The following is a 22,129-nucleotide window of genomic DNA, read 5'->3' as shown; positions in this document are numbered from 1 at the left end:
TTTCATTGATCTACAGAAACTTAATGACAATAACAAAAAGTGAATTTAACTTGATAACTGTTTGCAACTGATTTCTCACTCCGCTATTTCGAGCACAACAGGGGACAAGCAACAATTAACTAATCACAAAAGGGTCAAATTATTCGACAGGTATTGTTGCGGCAGCGTCGGCTAGGACAAAACAAAATAGCACTTTTACTGGAATTTGTGGTTGTGTGCACGAAGCGGTGGATGGCCGTGTGGCCGTGCAGAGGTGCCGGTGTGGTCGGCGCGGTTCGGTGCGCGGGCGCACGGGCACACGGGCGCTGGCGCAGGGGCCCGCGGGCGGCGCCGGCGCAGGCGGGGGCGGGGGTGGACCTGTTCGGGCAACGGTGTCGCGAGCACCGCACACTAACTCTCAGTTCTTTCGCAGCGGCCAACGGTATCGCATGTGCCGCTAGCCTCGACGCACAAAACAAATATCAACAACGCGAGGAAACTTAACGTGCAGTGTTGTAAGATGCTAACTTGTGGATTTTGAAAGACCAAGTGACAGAGACGTAAATAAGGATCGAGTGCAGTGTTTACTAGCGCCCGAAAATGCCGAAGATCTTCCTGATAAAGAAACGGCTGCATGAGCAGCAACTGGGCTTGCAGGAGGGGCAGGAGTTGCTCGCCAGCAAGGCTGATCCCCTGTGCCCAGGCTCGCCTCTCGACGATGGGCCCATACCGCTCTTATCCAAGAAGGATAAGGACAGGGAATGTGTTGGTAAGTCAAACCACTTGTAACATTCTGAGTTTCTCATACTTGGGTATCTTTTAATCCTGTCTTCTAGACATAGACGCTCTTTTGCTTTCTTTATTATCTGCATACATCCTCACAAAATCTTCTAATATTTTCGGTAAAAAATATACAATAACAATCATGCACAATTTGATCACATTAGTAATTTTACCTGATCATAACTTTCAAAGTTAAATACGTAAAGGCTTTATTGTTTAATGATGATCATTCAATCTCGAGCTAAAATGTTTGTCCTTTCATGGTGTTTTTATTTATAATTTCCTTCGTAACGGCCACTTGTTTGCCCAAAAAAAGAATACGAACAGAATCCAGTTCTGGCTCGACACCGCTAACGAATGTCTACCTGCGATCACTTGCGTTACTTACGTGCTTCCAATCTATCGTTTCTTAATAAATTGTGCACTTTTGGAAATGGGAATAATACTGAGTTAATAGATAACGTTATTAGCACTGTTACATTAGGAAACCGCGCAATATGACACAACAACCGGTTATAATGTACCACTAATTCAACGTAATTGATCATAATTATCCACAAATATAGTATGTGCGGTGACCGCTGTTGCACATTTTAACGGTCTCAGGTAGTTACCAAGCGTGAATCACTGATATAACTGTCGTGTTTTTGAGTTTTTCCACGAACTGTTTACTCTCATAGACGTGCTAAAAATTCAACATCACGTATTCAATTTAACTCGCTTTATCATTTCGTTAATACCTTGCGTCGTATCCTTTTGTGTCATAGATCCTATCGACTGTCGCGATTGTGATTTGAATAGAAATGTGATAAATGTCTAAAGGAAACTAGGATCGAATCTTAAATATGAAAGGAGGGTTTGAGACCAAGTCTTTAGATTCGTGGAATTAAATATCTTTTTTGTACATCACACTTAAATATATAGCCATATATGAAGTATTCTATAATTTAGTCATATCCATCAAACGTAGATGGGTCATGTTGACAAAACGCGTAGTAAGGGTGATCTCAATTATGAGTTACCTCCGCCCACGGTAAGATCAGCATAAACAATTAAACGTTCCAGTTAGAATACATGACTAAAAGAACGCAATAGTAAATGAGAGACACGCTGTGGGACAGGAACTAGCCGGATGATGGCACGAGGTGTCAATGGTTGCGGCACAATGGCTCCACTTCCGCTCGCCATCGCCACTCGCTTTGTATTTAGGTTAGTCACCGCAATCTCAGCTGTCATTTCAATATAATTAACTTCCATGACGTATGCGTGTCCCGTATTTGCATAAAATTTTCTGCGCATAGTTGGCTCGCTTGTTTGTTCAACAGTTAGTTTCAATTGTAGTTTCTGTGTATAATTCGTGTTTATTTTGCAATTCATTTAATTAATGTAACATGTTTTATTTCTAATACAGATTTTATTTTAATTAGGTTTCATTTTCATTATATTGATATTGTTCTATTTGCCATATTTAGTTTTCCTTACAGTCTTAATAATATAACTAAGTCCTAGATAGACTCTATAAGTATTGAACCATATAACAGAAAAATAGTCTTCATAAGAAAATTTATTCAGTTTGTTCTTCAATTCATTTTGTCACTTAAGTACATAACATCGAATATACATATAAGTAATGACTGAAAACTGTACATTACAGAAAATTATTGTCCAGAATTTAAAAATACGTAACAAACACGGAAATGTATACCACTATTTAACTGTATTTCACTATAGAATAAAATTATATGTCAACCATCATACAGCTGTTTAAATGTATTTTATTTAAACTGCGAACTGAGAAATTAAAACCAGTAGATACCACGCGATACCACATAAATACCCGCATCATGTTTATCAGTTTTGCTTGTACATTTTACTGAAAAGCCTTTAATATTTTGTAAACAAATAAAGACTAACATTTAAGAGTAAATTCTAGGTAGAGACCGTTATATTATTGTTTTATTAGTCGTACTGAATGACCGAAATAAAAACAAGAAAGATAAAACGACAACAGACATATGGTCGCCTAATATCGAGGCTATGTATTGCGTAAAAATCAAATAGGTATCGATACATATTTTTGCTTGTATCATAACCAGAGTTGACAGAGATGCAGCTAGCACATTCCTTGACTACAAATAGAAGTATAGTACAATTGCATCTTGTGACCTAATTGGTAGTCTTATCTCTATATTAAATATAAATTATTAATTTGAATATCTCTACCCGACCATTGAAACCATTGACTATCGATTTTAATAATCCAACTCTACATTTTCAATAAACTAAGGCGTTGATTCAATAAACTAAGGCGTTAATTCAATAAACTAAGATGTTGATTCAAAAAAAGAAATTAAAACACTACATTTAAAAAAATATATAACAATTTTAATTACAATAATAACACTTAAAACCATAGCGACAAGTAAATTGAAAACAAAACAATAGTATCAATGTCGGAACCCGCATGTCACGTACGCGGCGACTTTAAACACAAAAATAGAAGTAAAAATGTTATCCAGTAATTACAGGTGCGTTTTCACCTGTAGCGAAAAGGGCGCGGATGACTTGTTCGCGAAGGTCACGCCCTGCATGTGCAAATAGGGGAGCCGACTACTTATTGTGTTGCTCATTTTGTGAACAATAAATGAAATAAGGTATCGTTAGGGGAGCAGATTTCGTATCATTTTGACTGTAAATTAACTTGGGAAGACTAGAATTTAGATAGTAAATTAAAAAATTAAGAAACGCAAAATAACAATGTCTTGCCTAAATACGTTAATTAAGAAGTTTATCACACGGAATATAAACCACATGCAATTACTTGCGTTTGTCAAAGCTTTTGTTTTTCTGCGGGATTTGAACCCGCATACTATCGATTCTTAGTTGAGTACTGCTTCACTCCGTCTCGGATATCGACAAGGTCAACCATTAGAACTAACAATACTAACCCACATATCGATATAGCAGACTAACATATCAGTAACCTTACACGTAATTTGAGAAGCTTTTGCCTTATTATACCTTGAGGACAATGCATGAGTAATTGTTTTCATTATGTAAAGCAACGGTAATTGTTAGGCTCACGTTAGTCGTGACGTCATAATACAATCATTACATGTGTGGCTATCGCTCAGTTAACCTCTATATGAAAAATACATTTTTGATTAGGCATAAATAATTTTAAATTTATTTTATATAAACCATTAACATGAGATGAACAGTTTTATTATTTGCATAATACTAGAAATATGAGTTTGAAACTCAAAGGCGTGAAACTCGATCCAAAAACATAAGGATAATATAATATGAATTAGCAAACAATGAGTGTTGTTAAATTAATTCGCTGCGAGCGTGTCAAATCCCGTTACATATAAAAGATTTCAACGAGGTTCTCTAACGTCGGAAAAAATTCTTGCCAACTATTTCCATAGAGACACGTTTTGTTTTATCTTAATTAAGTTATTAACTTAAAGTTAAATAAAAAAGTGAGACTTCTCGTGTATCTTAAAATAAAAATTAACCTTAAACCTAGGTGTTCACATGTAATTGTATTATGACATTTGTGCAGTAACAACATAATCTAAAATGTGAAGTGTGTAAATAGCCTCCTCTTAATATGTTAGATGACCTTACTACTGCCTTAACTTAGCAATTTAACACGAAGGCTGCATTACATACAGTAAATAAGTGATCATTAATCATAGAAGCATAACATTTGGGTAGCACGTGTTTACTTATTATAAAAATGTACATTAGTTTTGACTTAATATAGACTAAAAAATATTTTTGTTTCAAGAACATCATTATGATTTACTATGACGTTCTAAGTATATTACAGGCAGTTCTTATACTTAACAGCACTGTGCCACGAAATATTTTTGTTCTCTTGAGCGCTTAATAAACACTGGTAGATTTGTTGCTTATTTCATAATTATAAAGAAATCTTATGCTAAAATTATGTATGTAATTACTGGATAAATATGTTAAATGTAATGTGTAAAATCAGTCATTATATTTTCCCTGCAATCAAGCCGTTGGTCTGCTCAAGACGAGTGCGTCGCTCGTGTTAAACGTATGCGCGCGCACGCTATTGACGTTTGTATTAAGGCCAAGGGACCGCGTCTCGTCTCCAAACGCGCCGGAGCATAACATCACTCAATCCATATTTTATTTACATAAGGTGCAAGCCCTGCATAATACCCAGAGTCGAAGAAATGAGATTAAAAATAATCCGAGCTTAGTTGTTTTTGGATTTAATGAGGCTTACCAGATACAGGTATTCATAGTAATAATGTATTGAATGATACTAATCTCAAAGGATAATAAAATAGATTAGCAGATTAAAAAATCCTCATTAACGAGAAACAATAGTTATAGCATAATACAGCTTCTTTACACAATGAATAAAACAAAACCTCGTTATCGCTTGTTGCCATTTGCGAACAGTAAAATCTGCATCTTTACGAGTTACCGAAAAAGAAGAAATGTATTTCGCCATGTGGCCGAGGCTATTGTATCGTCACGTCCATTGTACTACGGCTACCTTTTTAAGGTTTGGCCTTTTCAAAGATTGGCGATCATAAAAAAGCGATTAAACACTGAATAGGTACTGTAAATCTGTTCTCGGAACGATTTCAGTAAATACTCGTTGCTATTCCGAATCTCTATAATTGTTAAAGAATATTGTATTACAGCTTAACTTTTTCTGTTAGTGAGCTCGTGTCAGTTTTGGAATGCGATCGTCAATGTGACCCTTTGATCGTCGTGGATCACTTCGCGAGACAATGTCAGTTCTATTGTTTATTTTACGCCCACTCACGTCCACGCTAATCATCATTCTCTGTATCTATAGGTAATCGTGACAACCAATGAATAATTTAAAGCATATTTAGTTGATTCATTTATACATATTATTTCTCAGAAAAGTAAAGTATTATAATATTTATATATATTTCATTTTATTATCAACTAAACTGTAGTGTTAGAAATGTAGAAAACTGACTTTAAAATGTGCTTCGATAGCAAACGTTAGGAGCCACTAGACAAGGGCATGGCATTTTTTTTTTTGCGCGGCCCGAGCAAGATGTGGTGCACGTGACGACACGTACGAGTGTTCCGAATGTTCGGAGCGACCACTCGCCGTCACACATGTCCTATCCTGAGCCACTTCGATCACTTATGCACGAACCTTGTTACAATCCATTATTTGTACCTGCTGATTGCGACGCATCTGCCTTTTAGTGCCCGTATAAACGCTAAATATAGACGCGAGACATTTAAATTGTCTAAGTGTCAATGTACGCATTCGTCTCTGCAATTACTTTCAATGTGAGTCATCATCAATTTTCTGAAAGCTACCTACATAGATTTTGTGTTTTTCGTTCCACTAACAGTTTTTTGTAAATACCTAAGTAGCCAGTCATTTATATGAAAATAAATACTTAAATTTTCGATATTAACACTCACACCCGCATTGATGACGCATATTAACCAAGTTACGTTATTATGTAATTCAAATCGAGTTATAATTACCATATAGTATGCAATCATCTCATTAACAACTAAAATACAACTTAATTATAACCGCAAGATCGTTTGCTAAATGTCGTTTCTCGTTATCGAGGTAAAGTTGCGGTGATCGCGGCCGCGAATGTACGGGGGGCTTCAACCAATTTGCTACATTGAGGAAACAATAAAAACAACCTCAATGGCCTCGTGATTGATGTTATAAAGCATGGGAAGATCATCGGACACCGCAACAGTACAGCTAGTTTACGTTCTATAAATGTAAACGGGAAATAATTAAATAATTTAACTAGGAATGCAACAACATTAATACTTTTGAGGACTGTATTTTTTTACTGTTACTTTTTATTTTAAATATAGAACGTTAAATTGCATTGTTTATATAATTTGAAGCATGTGACGTGTAGCCTGCGCTCATCTAAGTAACGGCACGCACAAACAGCGTGTGCGCGATTGTATTCTGAACGTTCGGTTCCGTGCAGCACTTAGTAAATTATATACACGTGTAAGATAATCTCATTAGTTACGTCAATTGCCATTAATTCGTTCCTTATTAAGTTACAACTGTCAAAGGAAATTGTTTGATATAATAGATTTTAGCCACAATGCACGGTTAACCAATTAAAACGGTTACGATACAAATGACCATATAGGAAAATAATATATATAGTGCCAACATCAGTAACAAGCTAGATATTTATACAGTACAAATAAAAGGTGCTTAACCAAACACTTGACAATAATGACATATTCCGCTACAGAGTACAAAACAAACTGTCACCGACTGCATTAAGTGTTAGACACGTAACGGCACGTAGAATCCAAAAGGCATTTTCGATAACGAGGTCCATTTGTCATCGAAGGAATTGCTATTTGTATTATCTAACACATTTACGACCACCGACGAAGTCCCTTATGGCTTTAGTAATAAAAGGATCACGATATTAAATTTCTTAGCATTCAAAAGCTCAGATCCTTAAAAAGATCGTAGTAAAAGATTCGGAATTTATGTAAATGTCATATAAAACATGTGTAGATTAACGCGAGTAATATAAAATAGCGGGCGGTTAGTCGACGGTAAAATCTTGCGATCGTAAGGTCATCTCTTCCATTGTTGTGTCATGGAGCAATAAAAGATAATCATTTCGTGTATTTTGGAGCAATTTACTGTAGACCGCCCACGAACAAGCGCCTTTGAGGACAAACTGGTACATTCTAGTACACTTATGTGTTTTATAACAAACAACAGTGCGAGCTATTTGTCACATTATCTTATTCCTGTGTACGGCGCCAAACGTCATTGCGCCTGCATTAGCATTCTTTGTTTCACGTTTAGATATCCCAAACAACATTACAATTCAAGGATCATCCAACTTGTTTGACTTCCTAATGTGCTCTAGATTATGACAGATCAACCCATATCATCGACGGCATAATTATTCAATGCTCTGTATTCTAAGAATAATGATAACGGAACAATTTCGAGACAGGATAATAAACAAAAATTTTGTTACCTCCAATGAAAACGAGCGGTGCAAAAACAATCTCGCCTCCAACATACCGGATTTTTTTGTATTAGCTAGTCGAATCAGTCGACTAGCCTTGAACACTTCGCTAAACATATTTGGGTCATTAACCCTCGCCAAATCTGGTTGTGATTCACGCCGTGATCAAAATAATAATAAAGCGTTGAACAGTTTTTGTGACCGTTGCTTTAGAAGCGACGTATTAGAATCGCCGTTTTTGTACAACAGAATTGGCTTTGAAAAACATACGGAAGGTTAAGCAATTACATTTGGTAGGCGGCGCGGGCGTAGGAAGGCAGTACATATTACTCCGTTCCGACTCACGGCTAGATAACGAGTGTGCGAACATACTCGCGCTAAGGTTGCGCCGGCGAACAATCGCGCCGCACAATTTAATAGTATTTTCTTCCTTCCTTCAATGTCAGCGGTAATTATTATGCGAAACACTCTCAGCGCGAGATAACGTCTAATATTTAACTGTAAACTTGTAGCCGAATATAGAGACGTGTACGAAACCTGCACATGTTCGTACGGTGACCACATGTAGTGAAACCCACGATAAATAATTCAAAACAAAAAATGTCCTTCAGAGTGACCTTTTAACCGCTTCTTCACCGCGGCCGGAGCGGCGCGCTACCGTGTACCGTGTACTATCGGTACTTATGGAAAAAAGACTTCAACGGAATTTTATGTGCTCTGCCCGGAGCGGTTCTTATAGCTGTCTTACGTTTTATAATGCGTTAAATGCTAACAGCGTCCGATAACCCCGGCCGTAGCGCGCAAGGACAAGCGAACCCGCCTGCCGACCGCCGCCCGCCGCCCGCCGCCGCCTCTATAGTTTTTATTAACGCCTCAGGCTAGTTTTACTGCCGGCTCTTGATGCGTGTATCTAATAATTTATTTTAATATTTGATAACTATAATTCCTATAAAATTCGATGTAGTGCATACAACAATCAGATTCTTGCGATCATTTGTTTTTGGATTTTTATATTAGTCTGTATGTGAAAAAAGTGGTTCAACCCTTTTTTGGGTGGTGAACGCTTATTTTATTTGGTGCTGAGGATTTCTGTGTCTGATTAGATGCCTTTGCAAACCGCTCTTTACTACGTCACATGCCATTATTTATAAATATATGATAAAATCAAACTAAGGTTTGAACAAAACGTCGTGCAACATTGACGTACTATCCAAATAGCAGCAAAATAAAAAATATAGATACTTAGTTAAAAGCTAAGTTTCCACACTCAACAAGAAAAAGGATTAAATTTAATACAGATTTAGTATGGTACTAAACGACATTGAAAAAACGTATTTTTGAAGGTCTTGTGTTCGTTTAAATTTTAAAGCTCATGGCTGTAATGTACAGCTATGACCATAATTTTGACAAGGTGCTATCAATCAACAATGGATTAGAATACATTTTTGTAGTGATTAATATATCAGTAATTATACAGAACAATATTAAAGCGAATGTGTTAAGGTTATTAATGCTATGGTAATGACGAAATTATTGTTCGGTAATATTGTTAGCGCTGGATGGTTTATGTTTATAACGCGAATTGTTTTACTAATCTGGTATATTTGATGAGAATGGCGCAGTTTCTTATTAAATCAATGTCTTTTTTTAAAAACAAACATTTTATGAAAAATTATCAATAACTTTTTTGTAATTTTTACGAAATAATCGAGACGCACGTACAAAAATCATCGCGCAAATAAATTACCAACAACTCAACAGAGAGTACTATATTTTAAAAATCCTTAGTAATGCTAAAATAAAAACTGAACCGTGCCGCTCGAGAAACGCTAATTATTGCCAAAATGTGATGCGAAGAAGTCTGTTAATGGCCAAATAATGAACGTTCGTTGCCAAGGTTACGCCGGTTCCTCTACAGGAAACGACTAACAGAATAGATATGGACATGGTAATTACAGACCTTGAATTACCGTTTTAGAATAAAAACCGCACTATTTTAATGGCGTAGTGTTACAGTTCTTGTTTCGTATATTTTTAGCTGGACAATATATTCTATGGTAATGTTATAAAATTGAATTATCTTCATATATTGGAGAATGATATTTAAAATATAATAACACAAACAACATAATAGACATGAGTGATAACATTTCATGCATGTGATATCAGTCGCATGTCAGGCGCAGTGCAGCGTCATGCATGCTTTATAAATCTAAGTTATAGGTTTAATAACTACCTACTGTTATTGGGTAGACGTGGCACTCACCATCAAGCATGGGACTCAGTCATTTCTCAGTAGCAAAGAAAAACTTAAAAACAAAATCATGACATACTTATCGACGTCCGACTAGAATCTATTGTGTACTTCAATGCAAAAATATCTAACCACCAATGAGTGTGTTAGATCTTGTGTATTTAGAACATGACACATAGAACGAGGCCTTGTCTGGACCAATGAATCAGACAGATTTATTCATCACAACCACGGTTGTTAAGGAAACCGCTACAGGCCACGGCACTTGCGGAATAACTAAACTGTTTAAAGCAAAGTGACCCTTAAATATCCCGTCTTATTTTCTTATATTTCAGCATAGTCATCGTAGTATAATAACCTTACAATATCCAACTTATGCTAATAAAGACTTAGTAATTTGCCCAATGCAAGTTCATAATATTTTTAATTAACTGTCTGAGAATCATACTCTACTAATTAAGCATTAATTGATAATGAAAAACAGGCGCTCTAATATTGAAAGCAATTTGCTTGCTTCGGCGGTGAGGTTAGGGGTGCGCGATACGACTTTGCTTTGAGGTCCTGGGTTCGAATTCCAGGTCTGGCAGAGTGATATTGACTTTTTCAACTTGAGTAGATATTGACATCAGCCCGGAATCTGGAATATGTGCCCGGTATGGCGATAGGCTCGCCCCCTTCATATTATGGGATGGAACACACAGGCAAAACATAGGTGTCCTGGTTGAACCTTTACCTACCCCTTTGGGGATAAATGCGATATATTTGTGTGTGTGTGTGTGTGTGTATGTGTGTACGTGTGTGTATTTAAAAGTTATCTCTAATTAGTATGGGTAATCAAGCGTGATACTAAGAATACCTATTAATATCCAACCCGGTTGATTTGCAAATGTCACGCGGTCGTTGCTTGGTGCGAAATATCATCTCGCTATTTTTCTGTCATTCTCGTATAATAGCTACTTATATTTATGGTCCAATTTATCTATAACTACTACATAGCTGATGTTTTTAATCCCCTGCTGAGTGACGTCGGTCAATTTATTCTTAGAAAAGGCACTTTTATTACCCAACTGAATACATTGCATATTTTGTTTTTGTATTGTGTTACATACCAAGCAATTACGAATAAATGAAATTAAGACATAGCCAACAATTACTGCTGAGTCCTGAAAGATTAACCTTCACATCTGCCGTAAAAACTGTATCTTGCCAGTTATTTATGAGCATGCTAATTTACATTAAGACATACTTGCGCTCATGAGCCTCCATCGTACAATTTAAATGTTATCGTTTCCATCTCACCACATGCACAAGTACTGGCCGCGGCATTCCGAGCCTTTTAAAGCCCATTTTATTCCAAATTCGTGAGTTATTTCAAAGTCGGGATGTATTTTTTACAAATAGTCGGACCAATAAGATCTGTTAAGCCATTCCTAGAGTTGCAACTAACCTTATATTGCATGCATACAAAGCGTGTTCTTAGTGTCGTTTTTGTTAAATTACGTTTATTATTCATATATAGAAGATGCCAGTAACAAGTAGTGATTGGGATTCGATATTATTTTATAATTATATATTTTTATAACACAACATATAATTTTTTTTATTGAAATATTAAGAAGTCTATCGCAAAAGTTTAAATTATATTCCAAAACTACTCGAGCCCGATTATTTATTGGTATTTAAATGTCGAAATAAATCGCAAAAACTGTTCGTTTTTGTTTGCATCTAGACAAGCTTATTTTTCTAGCATTCTTTTTTTACCATTACTTAAGACAACAATACACAAGTAAAATAAGGACCGGATGCAGGTCACATTATTATAGAAAAATATTTTGTTTAATTAGATGAAACTGAAATTATAACTCTGACAATGAAATTATGTGATAGCATTTACGTCAGAGAAGACGGAAGCTGAACAAATATGCAGATAATAAGTTGGATTTCTGTATTTTTAATAATGTCGACGTACGACGAGCTCTTAAATTTAAATATAATAAAGTTTTAATATTAAATATTAATCTCCTAAAAGCATCGCGAAGTTTATGCATTATGAACAATAAAGTGTATTCCTTATTTAAATTGGTGCTGTCATCAACACCCATCTTCACAAAGTTAAGATTTCGGTCTAACTCAATGCTAACGGAAAACGAGACATTTCTAAGAAATGGTCATAACGTATAAAAAGCAAACATAAAATATTTACGTGGCCATTTGTGAGGCTTAAGTGTCGCTATAAACATTGTCGACGGATATACGCATCCTCTTCGAAAAATGAACGAATTTGTGTTTTAGAAACATTATTTGAAATTAGACTGCAAGGTACGCTTCACTGCGTAGACGCATACAATAACGAACAAAAAATCCCCGACAATGCCAGGCATCGTCCTTGAGTCCCTAACAAAAGCCGAGAAAGGGCAAAAGAACTCGTTTGGGCCAGCCTTGGAACTTTCACTCGCTACCTACGGGCTCTGTATATTTCGCTATTATTGCACTTTTTTCTTGCAAGCTTTTATTTTCTAGTCCTGCTCATCGCATTGCGCTACCACTAACCAATCATATTTTATTAAAGTATTTTAATATTAGGTATTAATGATATTTAACTGTAAATATTTTGACATATGTTTATGTAAATAAGGTTGCAAATAGATTCTTAATATATGTATTATACTTAAAATATATATTATAAAAATAAATTAATCTAAGGAAAGAAAAAATATCCGACAACGGTTCACTTAAATGACAAACTATTTGAGCCAAGTTAATACCCATTTGAACAAAGTTGCTTTTTGTATTCCAATTAAATATTACCACTAATATACATATACACACACATACAAAATAGGTGGGTGTGCGTGTGTGGAGGCGAGCATTACCGTTATGGAGGCACATACCAGTGACGTCAACGAGGCCTCATACCTCCGACGCTACTTGAATACTTTAGTAATAAGCCGAGGACGAATACCCAGTAGTCAATACTTTAAAGAAAACGTTCGAGTATCCTCTGAAATTAAATTACCTTATTTGAAAACAGAATACCGAGTAATTGTATGTTGTTTGTTCCAATAGTTTTTATATTTTATATGATAGTTATATGGTTTGTTTCTTTTATTTCAGATCGTGACGTTTTTGGAGATTCAAATGGAAATAAGAGCACACACGAAAAACGGACAAAAGAACCAAGAAGGTTTATTTCATCTATACTCGGAGGAGATATTCCATATGGACACAGAGGACATGTGCTTACGCAGGCGGAACGAAAACAGTACTTACCTGTCGTATCCGAAGAGAAAAAAACCGAAGATAAACCTTTAATAAAAGAGGAAAAAGATTCACTCGACAGTGACCCAGTCGTGCTTCCATCACGAAATACGCCATCTCCAGAATCAACGCCCTCTCCCGGAATTGATAACAACGTAACTTGTCAGAAAGTATCGGTCATACAGAGAACTCCATCGCAATCGCAGTTTCGTGACAATAAAAAGGAGTTATCAGATGTTACTATTCCTACTACACTACCTACATCTGATCCTGAACAGGATCAACCCATTGACTATGTTATAGCAAAAAAGCGCGGCGAGACAGAAGATGAGGAAACAGAAAAGAAAATAAGGGAGCAGAGAAGAACAAGTAGTTCAAAAATCGCTAATGGAATTTTAGCTAGGCCTGTTCTGGTCCTTAGAAATTGTCCTGCTAATAAAATTCCTGGTATTTTAAACGCTGCTGCTGGCCATGGACGTTCAACAGGTGGAACCGGCTCTAGCAGCGGATCCCAAAGTGGTGGTGGCTCAGGCAATTTCAGTTCGGGTGGAGGTGGAACTGTCCCATCATCAGGTGGCGGTGGAGCGATAGGAGGTGGCTCTGGCAGCGGTGGTAATGGCCGAGATGGCCGCTCAAACTATGGACCCAACAGTCCTCCAACAGGCAGTCTTCCGCCATTTTATGAAACTCTTGGACCATCGACCAAAAGCGGTCAAAATACTTTTAATGCAAATAGTAATTTTACAAATGAATTTAACATTATCAATGGCTTCAACATGGATTGCGAGAATAATGAAAATGCCACTAACTTTCCAGAACAAAGTAAACAATATTCACTTATGCAAAATGCTCACTATGGATTAGCACTTAAAGATGAGGAAATAGATTACGAAAGTAAATTAGAAAATTTAGGTGCTATCGGTAATTACGGAAATAGTTTTGACCCTATGGTCGTAGAAATGACGGAAGATGTCATTGATAATTATCAATTCAATGCAACGTTGACGTTTCCTGGACCAAATGAAGGAATATTAGGAAATCTATCTGATTCTACTGAGGACTTTGCTAGTCTTTTAAACAATCATGAGATTACAGATTCTGATTTAAGGGAATCATCATCAATCACACCCGACTCTGTACATAATCCTGTTGATATTGAAACATTATCCTTAAGTAGACAGTATTACGAAAAAAACTACTTCGCAATCGCCAGTCAAGAACAAAGTTCCTCTTACAACTTTGTTAAAGAGCGGCCAGATTTATTAATGCAACTGAACTCTGCTGCCCTACTGCCACATAACGAAGGTCAAATGCAACAGCTACAAATTCACGTTCAACTTCAACAACGCCAGCAGATCTTGTCTCCTGGTTTCCCGTTCCCTAGTCACTCCCTGGACCTGGACTCCCCAACTGGTGTGTCGCTGCCATCGCCCGGCGGAAACAACTCTCTGGACGGGAGCAGTCACATCGAGAACTCATCCCTCAGTCCTGCCGCTGCTGTAAGTCTGAAGAAAGGCTCTGTCACCGATACCAAAATTCAAATCTTGCAACAAAGGGTAAGCATTATTTGATTTTAAGGCGAAGCTTTGATTCGTTTTTCTTCTTCAATGTCGTCCATTGAAATATTTATTTTATAAATAAATAAGAGAAAGACGACATCGAAGTTTGGTAATATAAAGATTTTACTATATTACGCCGAGCCTGAATCAACTTATGCTTTAACTTACTGTTCTTTGTACAAACTTTTAACTCAGCCTTATAATTAAATAATGAAATCAAAACTTACCTTGATTTTGTTCTTATATTATATGAGATTAATGTTTCGCGTTATTTCATCGATGTAACTGTATTTATCTTCTTGCAGTTGGGTCTACCAGCAGAGCTACCGTTGGAGTTCATAAATGGTGGACACGGCGTAAAAAATCCGCTTGCAACAGAAGCGAACGCGAGGCAAAGAGAAGAAGAGAAAAACAAACAAGTATTAGTGAGCGAAGACGATCCTACGAAGTTCGTTTGTAGAGTCTGCTCGAAAAACTTCAGCTTACAGAGGCTTCTAAACAGACATATGAAATGTCACTCGGATGTAAAGAGATATTTATGCACATTCTGTGGCAAGGGATTCAACGACACCTTCGACCTGAAACGGCACACGCGGACGCATACCGGGGTCAGGCCCTACAAATGCAATTTGTGTGAAAAATCCTTCACGCAAAGATGCTCACTAGAATCACACTGTTTAAAAGTACACGGTGTACAACACACATACGCCTACAAAGAAAGGAGAACTAAGGTTAATATAACCTCTATTATTTTATCTAAAGCAATATCAATATATTATTTTTAGAATGAGTTTTAAAAAGTTTCCTTATCAATCATTAATCAAAATCTTTCCTCCTACAGATGTACGTTTGTGAAGAATGCGGTCACACAACATCGGAGCCTGAAGAACACTACATGCATCTCAAAAAGCAGCACCCTTACTCACCGGCCTTGCTGAAGTTCTACGACAAGAGACATTTTAAGTTTACGAACGCTGCGTTCGCGAATCAGCTGTTAGGCCAACTACCAATGCCAGTACACAACTAAATGTATCTTCGAACATGTTAAACTGCAGGCGTGATGACTAATGGTTCTGTATTCAACAAGAAGTAAATATTCGGTCTGCCAAATCCTTGTTTAATTACACGTTCAAACATTATTGGAATATTTGCTCTTGAGTGAATACAAACTGTAAAAAAGACTTATTATTGATGGGGATCATGAAAAACCGAAGGTACTTAATTATTAAATTTGTATTCCGTCCGCCTTTAAACTAAATTTTATTCCTCTGTAACAGTTACACCAATTCCCCAGTGCTGCTTTCAAATTAATATAGATTATTAAAAATGTTATTTATTAAATCGATGTCTTCCGAAGTAACTGTTAACATTCCAAGTTATCGTGAGTTTTTCAAAAGACTAATACATAGTTCGCAAGAACGATGGACATATCGATCTTTAGTCCCCAAAAATACTTAAATTTTTTAACAGTCAACGTGAAATTAATCCACTGGCCTATGTAGTTAGGCATGACTGCAATTAAAAAATCAAAGTATCGGGTATTATGTGCAATCTTTGGTGATGGTACGGGGTTATCTTTAAGTTTAGCTCTTAAGTTAGATTAAACAGTAACGTAAGTTCGAGTATATCTCAAAAATTGTGAGTTTCATTTCAAACCAGCGGGAGTGTAAAAACATTGAATAGTTATGAAGCGGACAGGATGGTGCTAAACTGCCAGTCGGTTTTGCTGATTTGAAATGAAACAATCTTATGAATCGGATGACAGATTTTGTCCGATTCATGATGTAATATTAAAGCAAGACTTTGTTTACAAATTTAATCCACGATATAAGAATCTCTTTCCTCGTAATAGTGATACTAGCTTCTAATTCTCAAATTATAACACAAATTATGTCACAAGTTTTATATGTTTGTACCTACCTATATAGAATGTTATGTTTGTTCTTTGTTTGTACTTATTATAAATATCAAAATTATAAAATTTGATGGTGAGATCCGTCGATGATTTCACGACATGTCGTACCAAGTAAAAATGCATTTCTAGAAGTATTTATATAACTTAATTAAAGTATTGATCGGTAGCAGACTGTGCTGTGAGTGTGAATATGTGTTTACGTGTGAATGTGTTATTTAATGTGTCGATTGTTATAATGTTTAATGTAGACGTCAAGATGTTCTTGATGAAGAGCTTCCGACTTAAGAGGGTTTAAGACTATGATGCTCAATTGATACATTTGCGCTTTCACAGCGAAGCTTGTGAATAAAATATGTACTTAATATATTGTAAATATGTCTAAATTTAGAAAATAGTAGTAAAATTTCCAGAAAGTAATATTACCTTCTTATTTTAGCTATACCTATTTAGGTTTTATGAGATTTAAAAATGATAATTGTTAAAATATTTTGTACAATTGGTAAGTTTCGTTAGGGCTGATCGTTTTATATTGGCATGTCGTCGATCGGACTCGTTCTGATATATTGTGATAGCGCAATGCCTTGGTTACACTTCTCTGTTGCATTTATTAGCATTTGATTCCATTGTCAAACTGTAGTTTCATATTTTAGAAACAAACACTTTGTTACTCTATATTGATAAGCAATATATCATGATTAAAACATTTTTCGTTGTTTGAATATCAACCTTACACTATTTTATCAAAAATCGGCAAACATAACCTTTAAGTATTCGAAAGAACTTGCATTCAACACTATGTTGAATAACATGGCTTCCCAAAATAATTACGTATATATATATCTTGATCTAGTTTTATGGGTGTATGAATAATAGTACCTGAATATGAATAGTAAAATATTAAAATGTATAAGTCACAAACCATGTCAAGATCAAAGTATTTTCACAAGATATGGAAAATTTCTTATAGCTACAGAAGTAGGAGGAGCTGTTCCTATTGCCACTTCACAATATTTTTTTATACATCCTCAAGTTTATGAGTTTGTTGGGGCTAATGGAGATTTAGAACTACTGAATCAATTTTGAAAATTCTTTTAATAAAAGGCTTCATTATTCCTATGTTTATGGGCTACTTTTTATCCCGGTAATATTTTTCAAGTGCGCGGGCCAAAGCTAGTACTATATAAAGGTCCGATTGATGAACATCAAACTGACATTCTCTAAAAACTACTAATGGCAGGATTTAAGCAATTCATTCCCACTGATAGCCTAATACATGTTCTTTATTACTTGGAAGTTCTTACGCGGAATTTTATAATGTAGTTAATTTTTTCCTCAACGTATTACCGCTGAAGTGTTGAATAATAAATACTTAATTTCGAAGTCAGAGGTGGTTGTCCTAAAGATAGAAGTGAACCCGCGACCTTCGTTTTGGCAATTCGTTCTACTTTACGCTAAACTACTGCTGCTTGTAAATATTAATCAAGCAAAATCCTATATAATTTAACTTGCTAACATTATTTACTAGGCGCTTATACGGTTTGTAGCAAGAAGTTTACGTACTACTTCATAAACGATTTTTAAAAAAAGACCTAAAATAAAATCATTGGTCGGTATAACCAAGTGACCACCGTTGAAACATGAAGTAAAAAATATAGGAAAGTTAATAAAGGTTTTACGACTACTTATAGTATAAGTATTTGTAAAATAGGTAGAGTGCGTTGGAATAATACCGGATCATGGGGTTAGTTTTAAAAACATGGTAAGAAAAACAACTTACATAGTGCCACCGCTTTTACTATTCAAAATCGGATTTTGTGCTTTATTGATTTCGTCTGCGTCTATGCAGAAATCAAATCTATACTCACTCGCTAATATTAACTATGCTCCTTCTCAACACAACACCCTGTAAAACCGAACACACGCCGTGTGCTATAATATAAGGTGTCGAAAGTACCTATATAAGGCACATGAAGTACCTAACTACATAAGGCGCGTTAAGATTGTAAGGAAAGCTTCTAATGATGTTATTAATTGTATAGATAAATGACTACATACACCAATAGTATGGGTCTTGGGAGGCGTTCAAATCAAACCTACGAAATCCATGAATAGAAAAGAACCAAATTAAGAATTTATATTATCTTACATGAACAAAGTCGTAGTCTACTATTGGTATATATCGAAGGATCATTATAAGTTAATCATAATTAATTTCATTTTTCTGCTATCTACTATATTTTATAGTACATCATGATATTTTTGATACAAAAATAATACGCCCCTCGGGTGATATTTAGCCTTATTGCATATTAAACGATTATAGTAATTGTCTTTTAATAACTTTTACATATACATTGATTTACCACACGTGTTTCAGTTATTCAGTGTGTTTAGAAATATTCACCTGAAGAAGTTACCGCTATGGACCCGACAGAAAGTGAAAATCTCATGCGTGAATACATCAAGAGATTCGATCGCCTAATATTTCTACGATTGAAATATTCTGGATTCGGTAGATTCGATATTAAAAAAAATCGTATAGTACAAAAATCATTCAATTCTATGGTGTTTAACGTACTCATTATAATTTTAGCGAACATTGGAGCTTCAATTTTATTATCCACGACAGCAACACAGGATCTCAAATTGCCAGAAGTCATAACAATTGTGCATTTTGTTACGTTTGCCAATTTAATGTTGATTAACTTGACCTTTTTTAATAGAAGGTGTGGATATCAAATATTGGCTAGCTGCATAGAAATCGATGTGTTCTTTGGAGTTAAAGAAACCTCTTTTATGAGAGATGTCTCGACGAGGAATTTAATAGTATCTTGTTACGGAGTAGTCATCACATCACTAGTAGTTGTTACTTACATGTATATTGTGTTCCTGGTTTCTGTGAAAGTACATATCATCGGTTCAATATACTTCGCCTGGCTATTTTGCACTTATGACGACTATTGTCTGTTTCTTTCGATATTGGGATTCTTATCGATGAGAGTGAAGTATCTCAATGTGGCTATAATGAAACTTTCTTCCATGAATGCTGATTATATACCAAATGTAATGCTTTTTGATAAATTGTTTTGGAAAAAAAATTATGATGATAATATAGCATTTCATACGAGAGCAGGACAAAAGGAGTTCGCGCAGGCTTTCAGAATGATATTTCATCTATTAGACTTGTTGACAAAAAGCTACAAATTCGCTGTGAGTATAAAAAAAATGATTTATCTTGGCGAGCCTACTGCCATATGGAACAACAACTTCTTCTCGTGGGATGGAAACAATCTCGATATAAGAAAATAGATATTTTCGGCATATAGTACGATGCAAGCTATGGGTAATTAACTTGGGGGCAGCCCCTGATTTATTATCACAAATTAATAAATAAATCTTACCTTTCAGTAGGATCTCATGTTGATAATTGCCTAATGTATTCAACTATTTAATAAACAAAGCTTAAGTTGTCATTTAGGAGCATGCTCTCAGCTGAGTCGGTGTTGTTTAAAAAGCAAAACTCAGTTGTCAAACTCCGTCATATGCTATATTTAAGATATCATTTGAGATGTAGTCGAGATCCATATATCAAGTAGCAACAACGTTAAGATTCTGACTAATTTGACAGCGTTCAATTGATATCGCGCTTCAGAGCGAAACTGAGTCGCATATATTAATACCGCCCTAATATTTAATGATGCATTATTGTGTTTTTTACAGTTGACATTAGGAGTCTGGACGATCGTCGTGGGTACTTTTGTATCTGTTCAAGTATTTATTATCTACATTAAATCTTCGGTACGTTTGCTACTCTTTTCTTTATCTAAATATTTTTCCGTCTATATACTATCTTACGAGATTTTGAAATACAGACTTGTTTAATGAACTGATTTAATGAGCGATTCAAAGCGCCAAATGAATGCTAAGGCCATATATTTAAAAGTCAGTTTAGATAATTTAATTATTTCCCATGAAAGGTAAAATACTGGGATGAAAAGTTATATGAAACCAGTACATAGTCTACAAGTGTGCCTTCATCTAGTTCCGTTCAGCTATTTCTGACTCTACAAGTGAAATACCATAATTTTCACAAACTTTTGCATTTATAATATTAGTAAGATGATTCCCTAATGAAATCCTAGCATTATATTTCCTAGCATGTTGATCTACTGCGGGCAAGCGTCGTAGCAGGGTGGGCAGCCGGTAATTGGTTGTTTATATTACTATTTGGCCAACAAGTGGATCTGTTTTATCAACAAGTAGAACAAACTGTCCTAATTTGCTCCTACATTCAACTGAAACCAAACGTATCAAGTAAGTATATCAAATTGTAAAAGGATACTCTGAAAGCATAATGTCTCTGCATAATGAGGGATAAAACACAGTCAGTGGAAAGTAAATATTATATATTTTCAAAAAAGTAAAACATCCTCAATTCAAGTTCTTAGTGTTAAGCTAATTTGTGAGAACTAGTTCTTTTATAAACAATTAGTTTTCGCGCTAAAAAAATTTTCGGGATCAAAAGCAGCCTAAAGCATAGGCATGCTATGTAATTTGCTACTAGTGAAAACATTTCAAAATTGGTTTAGTAGTTCCTGAGATTAGCGTGTTGATACAAACTCTTCAGCTTTATATAATAATTCAGATTTGAAAACTGTAAATCTCAGAGCTAAATATTAGAATAACTAATGGTTAACATTGCTAAAAGATAAAATTAAAACTATGTCCAACCTAATTTTTTTTCATGTTTTCAGCCGACATCCATAAATTAACTAAAGGCGTTCTCCGTACTTTGAGCGTGCGCAACAGACGACGAAACGCCGGCTTATTTCATCTAGACACGGGCTTGGTGTTTCGAATTGCAGCTTCGACATTCGTATACATAACCGTGCAACTGCAAATGGCTTTTCCCTCAGTGAAAGATACTCAAACTACAGCCAATGTCACTTCTACTTCTGTCTGTGAATTCATGCCGTCTTATACATGCCCAGCTATTTAATGTGCTATAAATGCTTGACGCTAATGTGTGTACGTTCTTTGTTGATATCAAAGAATGGGTATTACGTAAATTGAATTTAAGTTGTAAATTGTTTATTCAGTATTCACTTATATTTTTTAGAATATTCAATATAATTTGTTAACAATAATTGTGCCTAGTTACTGATTATAATTAGTTGTGGTAAATAAGTAGTTACCTACTACAAAATATTTAATCTTGTGCTTCTATTTATTGTGTAGCGAATAGTGGTAAAAATTTGTCAAGAAATAAATTAATAATTAATATAAATAACCGGTATTTTTATTCGATATTTATCAATGAACGAAACGTAATCCGTGAACAGTTAATTCT

General features: G+C 35.4%; 2 protein-coding genes across 3 annotated transcripts; both read left to right on the top strand.

Moving 5' to 3' along the window:
- Window positions 1-389: 389 nt before the first annotated feature.
- Window positions 390-17,484, top strand: LOC115442641 (transcriptional regulator ovo). Of its 2 annotated transcripts, none has more exons than XM_030167745.2 (4): window positions 390-748; window positions 13,162-14,804; window positions 15,170-15,595; window positions 15,706-17,484. In XM_030167745.2, exons 1-4 carry the CDS (start codon window positions 580-582, stop codon window positions 15,889-15,891), a joined length of 2,424 nt encoding a protein of 807 aa, XP_030023605.2. In that variant the 5' UTR covers window positions 390-579; the 3' UTR covers window positions 15,892-17,484. The 2 variants fall into 2 exon arrangements, with proteins under 2 accessions (XP_030023605.2, XP_030023604.2); XM_030167744.2 differs by having other exon boundaries at window positions 13,162-14,861.
- Window positions 17,485-19,200: 1,716 nt separating this feature from the next.
- On the top strand, window positions 19,201-21,778 carry LOC115442642. The gene is made up of 5 exons (XM_037441497.1): window positions 19,201-19,291; window positions 19,373-19,989; window positions 20,500-20,577; window positions 20,937-21,093; window positions 21,534-21,778. Exons 1-5 carry the CDS (start codon window positions 19,201-19,203, stop codon window positions 21,776-21,778), a joined length of 1,188 nt encoding a protein of 395 aa, XP_037297394.1.
- Window positions 21,779-22,129: the final 351 nt, after the last annotated feature.

The sequence above is a fragment of the Manduca sexta genome, chromosome 22 (assembly GCF_014839805.1).
Source record: "Manduca sexta isolate Smith_Timp_Sample1 chromosome 22, JHU_Msex_v1.0, whole genome shotgun sequence".
NCBI lineage: Eukaryota > Metazoa > Arthropoda > Insecta > Lepidoptera > Sphingidae > Manduca > Manduca sexta.
This window is presented reverse-complemented; position numbering and strand designations above follow the sequence as displayed.

Excerpts from the sequence above, each read along its gene's own strand:
- LOC115442641 (XM_030167744.2), top strand. The coding sequence starts at position 580 with ATGCCGAAGATCTTCCTGATAAAGAAACGGCTGCATGAGCAGCAACTG. Across the intron at positions 749-13,161 it reads TAAGGACAGGGAATGTGTTG|ATCGTGACGTTTTTGGAGAT; the intron begins GTAAGTCAAACC and ends CTTTTATTTCAG. Across the intron at positions 15,596-15,705 it reads ACAAAGAAAGGAGAACTAAG|ATGTACGTTTGTGAAGAATG; the intron begins GTTAATATAACC and ends TTCCTCCTACAG.
- LOC115442642 (XM_037441497.1), top strand. The coding sequence starts at position 19,201 with ATGGACCCGACAGAAAGTGAAAATCTCATGCGTGAATACATCAAGAGA. Across the intron at positions 19,990-20,499 it reads CAAAAAGCTACAAATTCGCT|TTGACATTAGGAGTCTGGAC; the intron begins GTGAGTATAAAA and ends TGTTTTTTACAG. Across the intron at positions 20,578-20,936 it reads TTATCTACATTAAATCTTCG|CATGTTGATCTACTGCGGGC; the intron begins GTACGTTTGCTA and ends TATATTTCCTAG.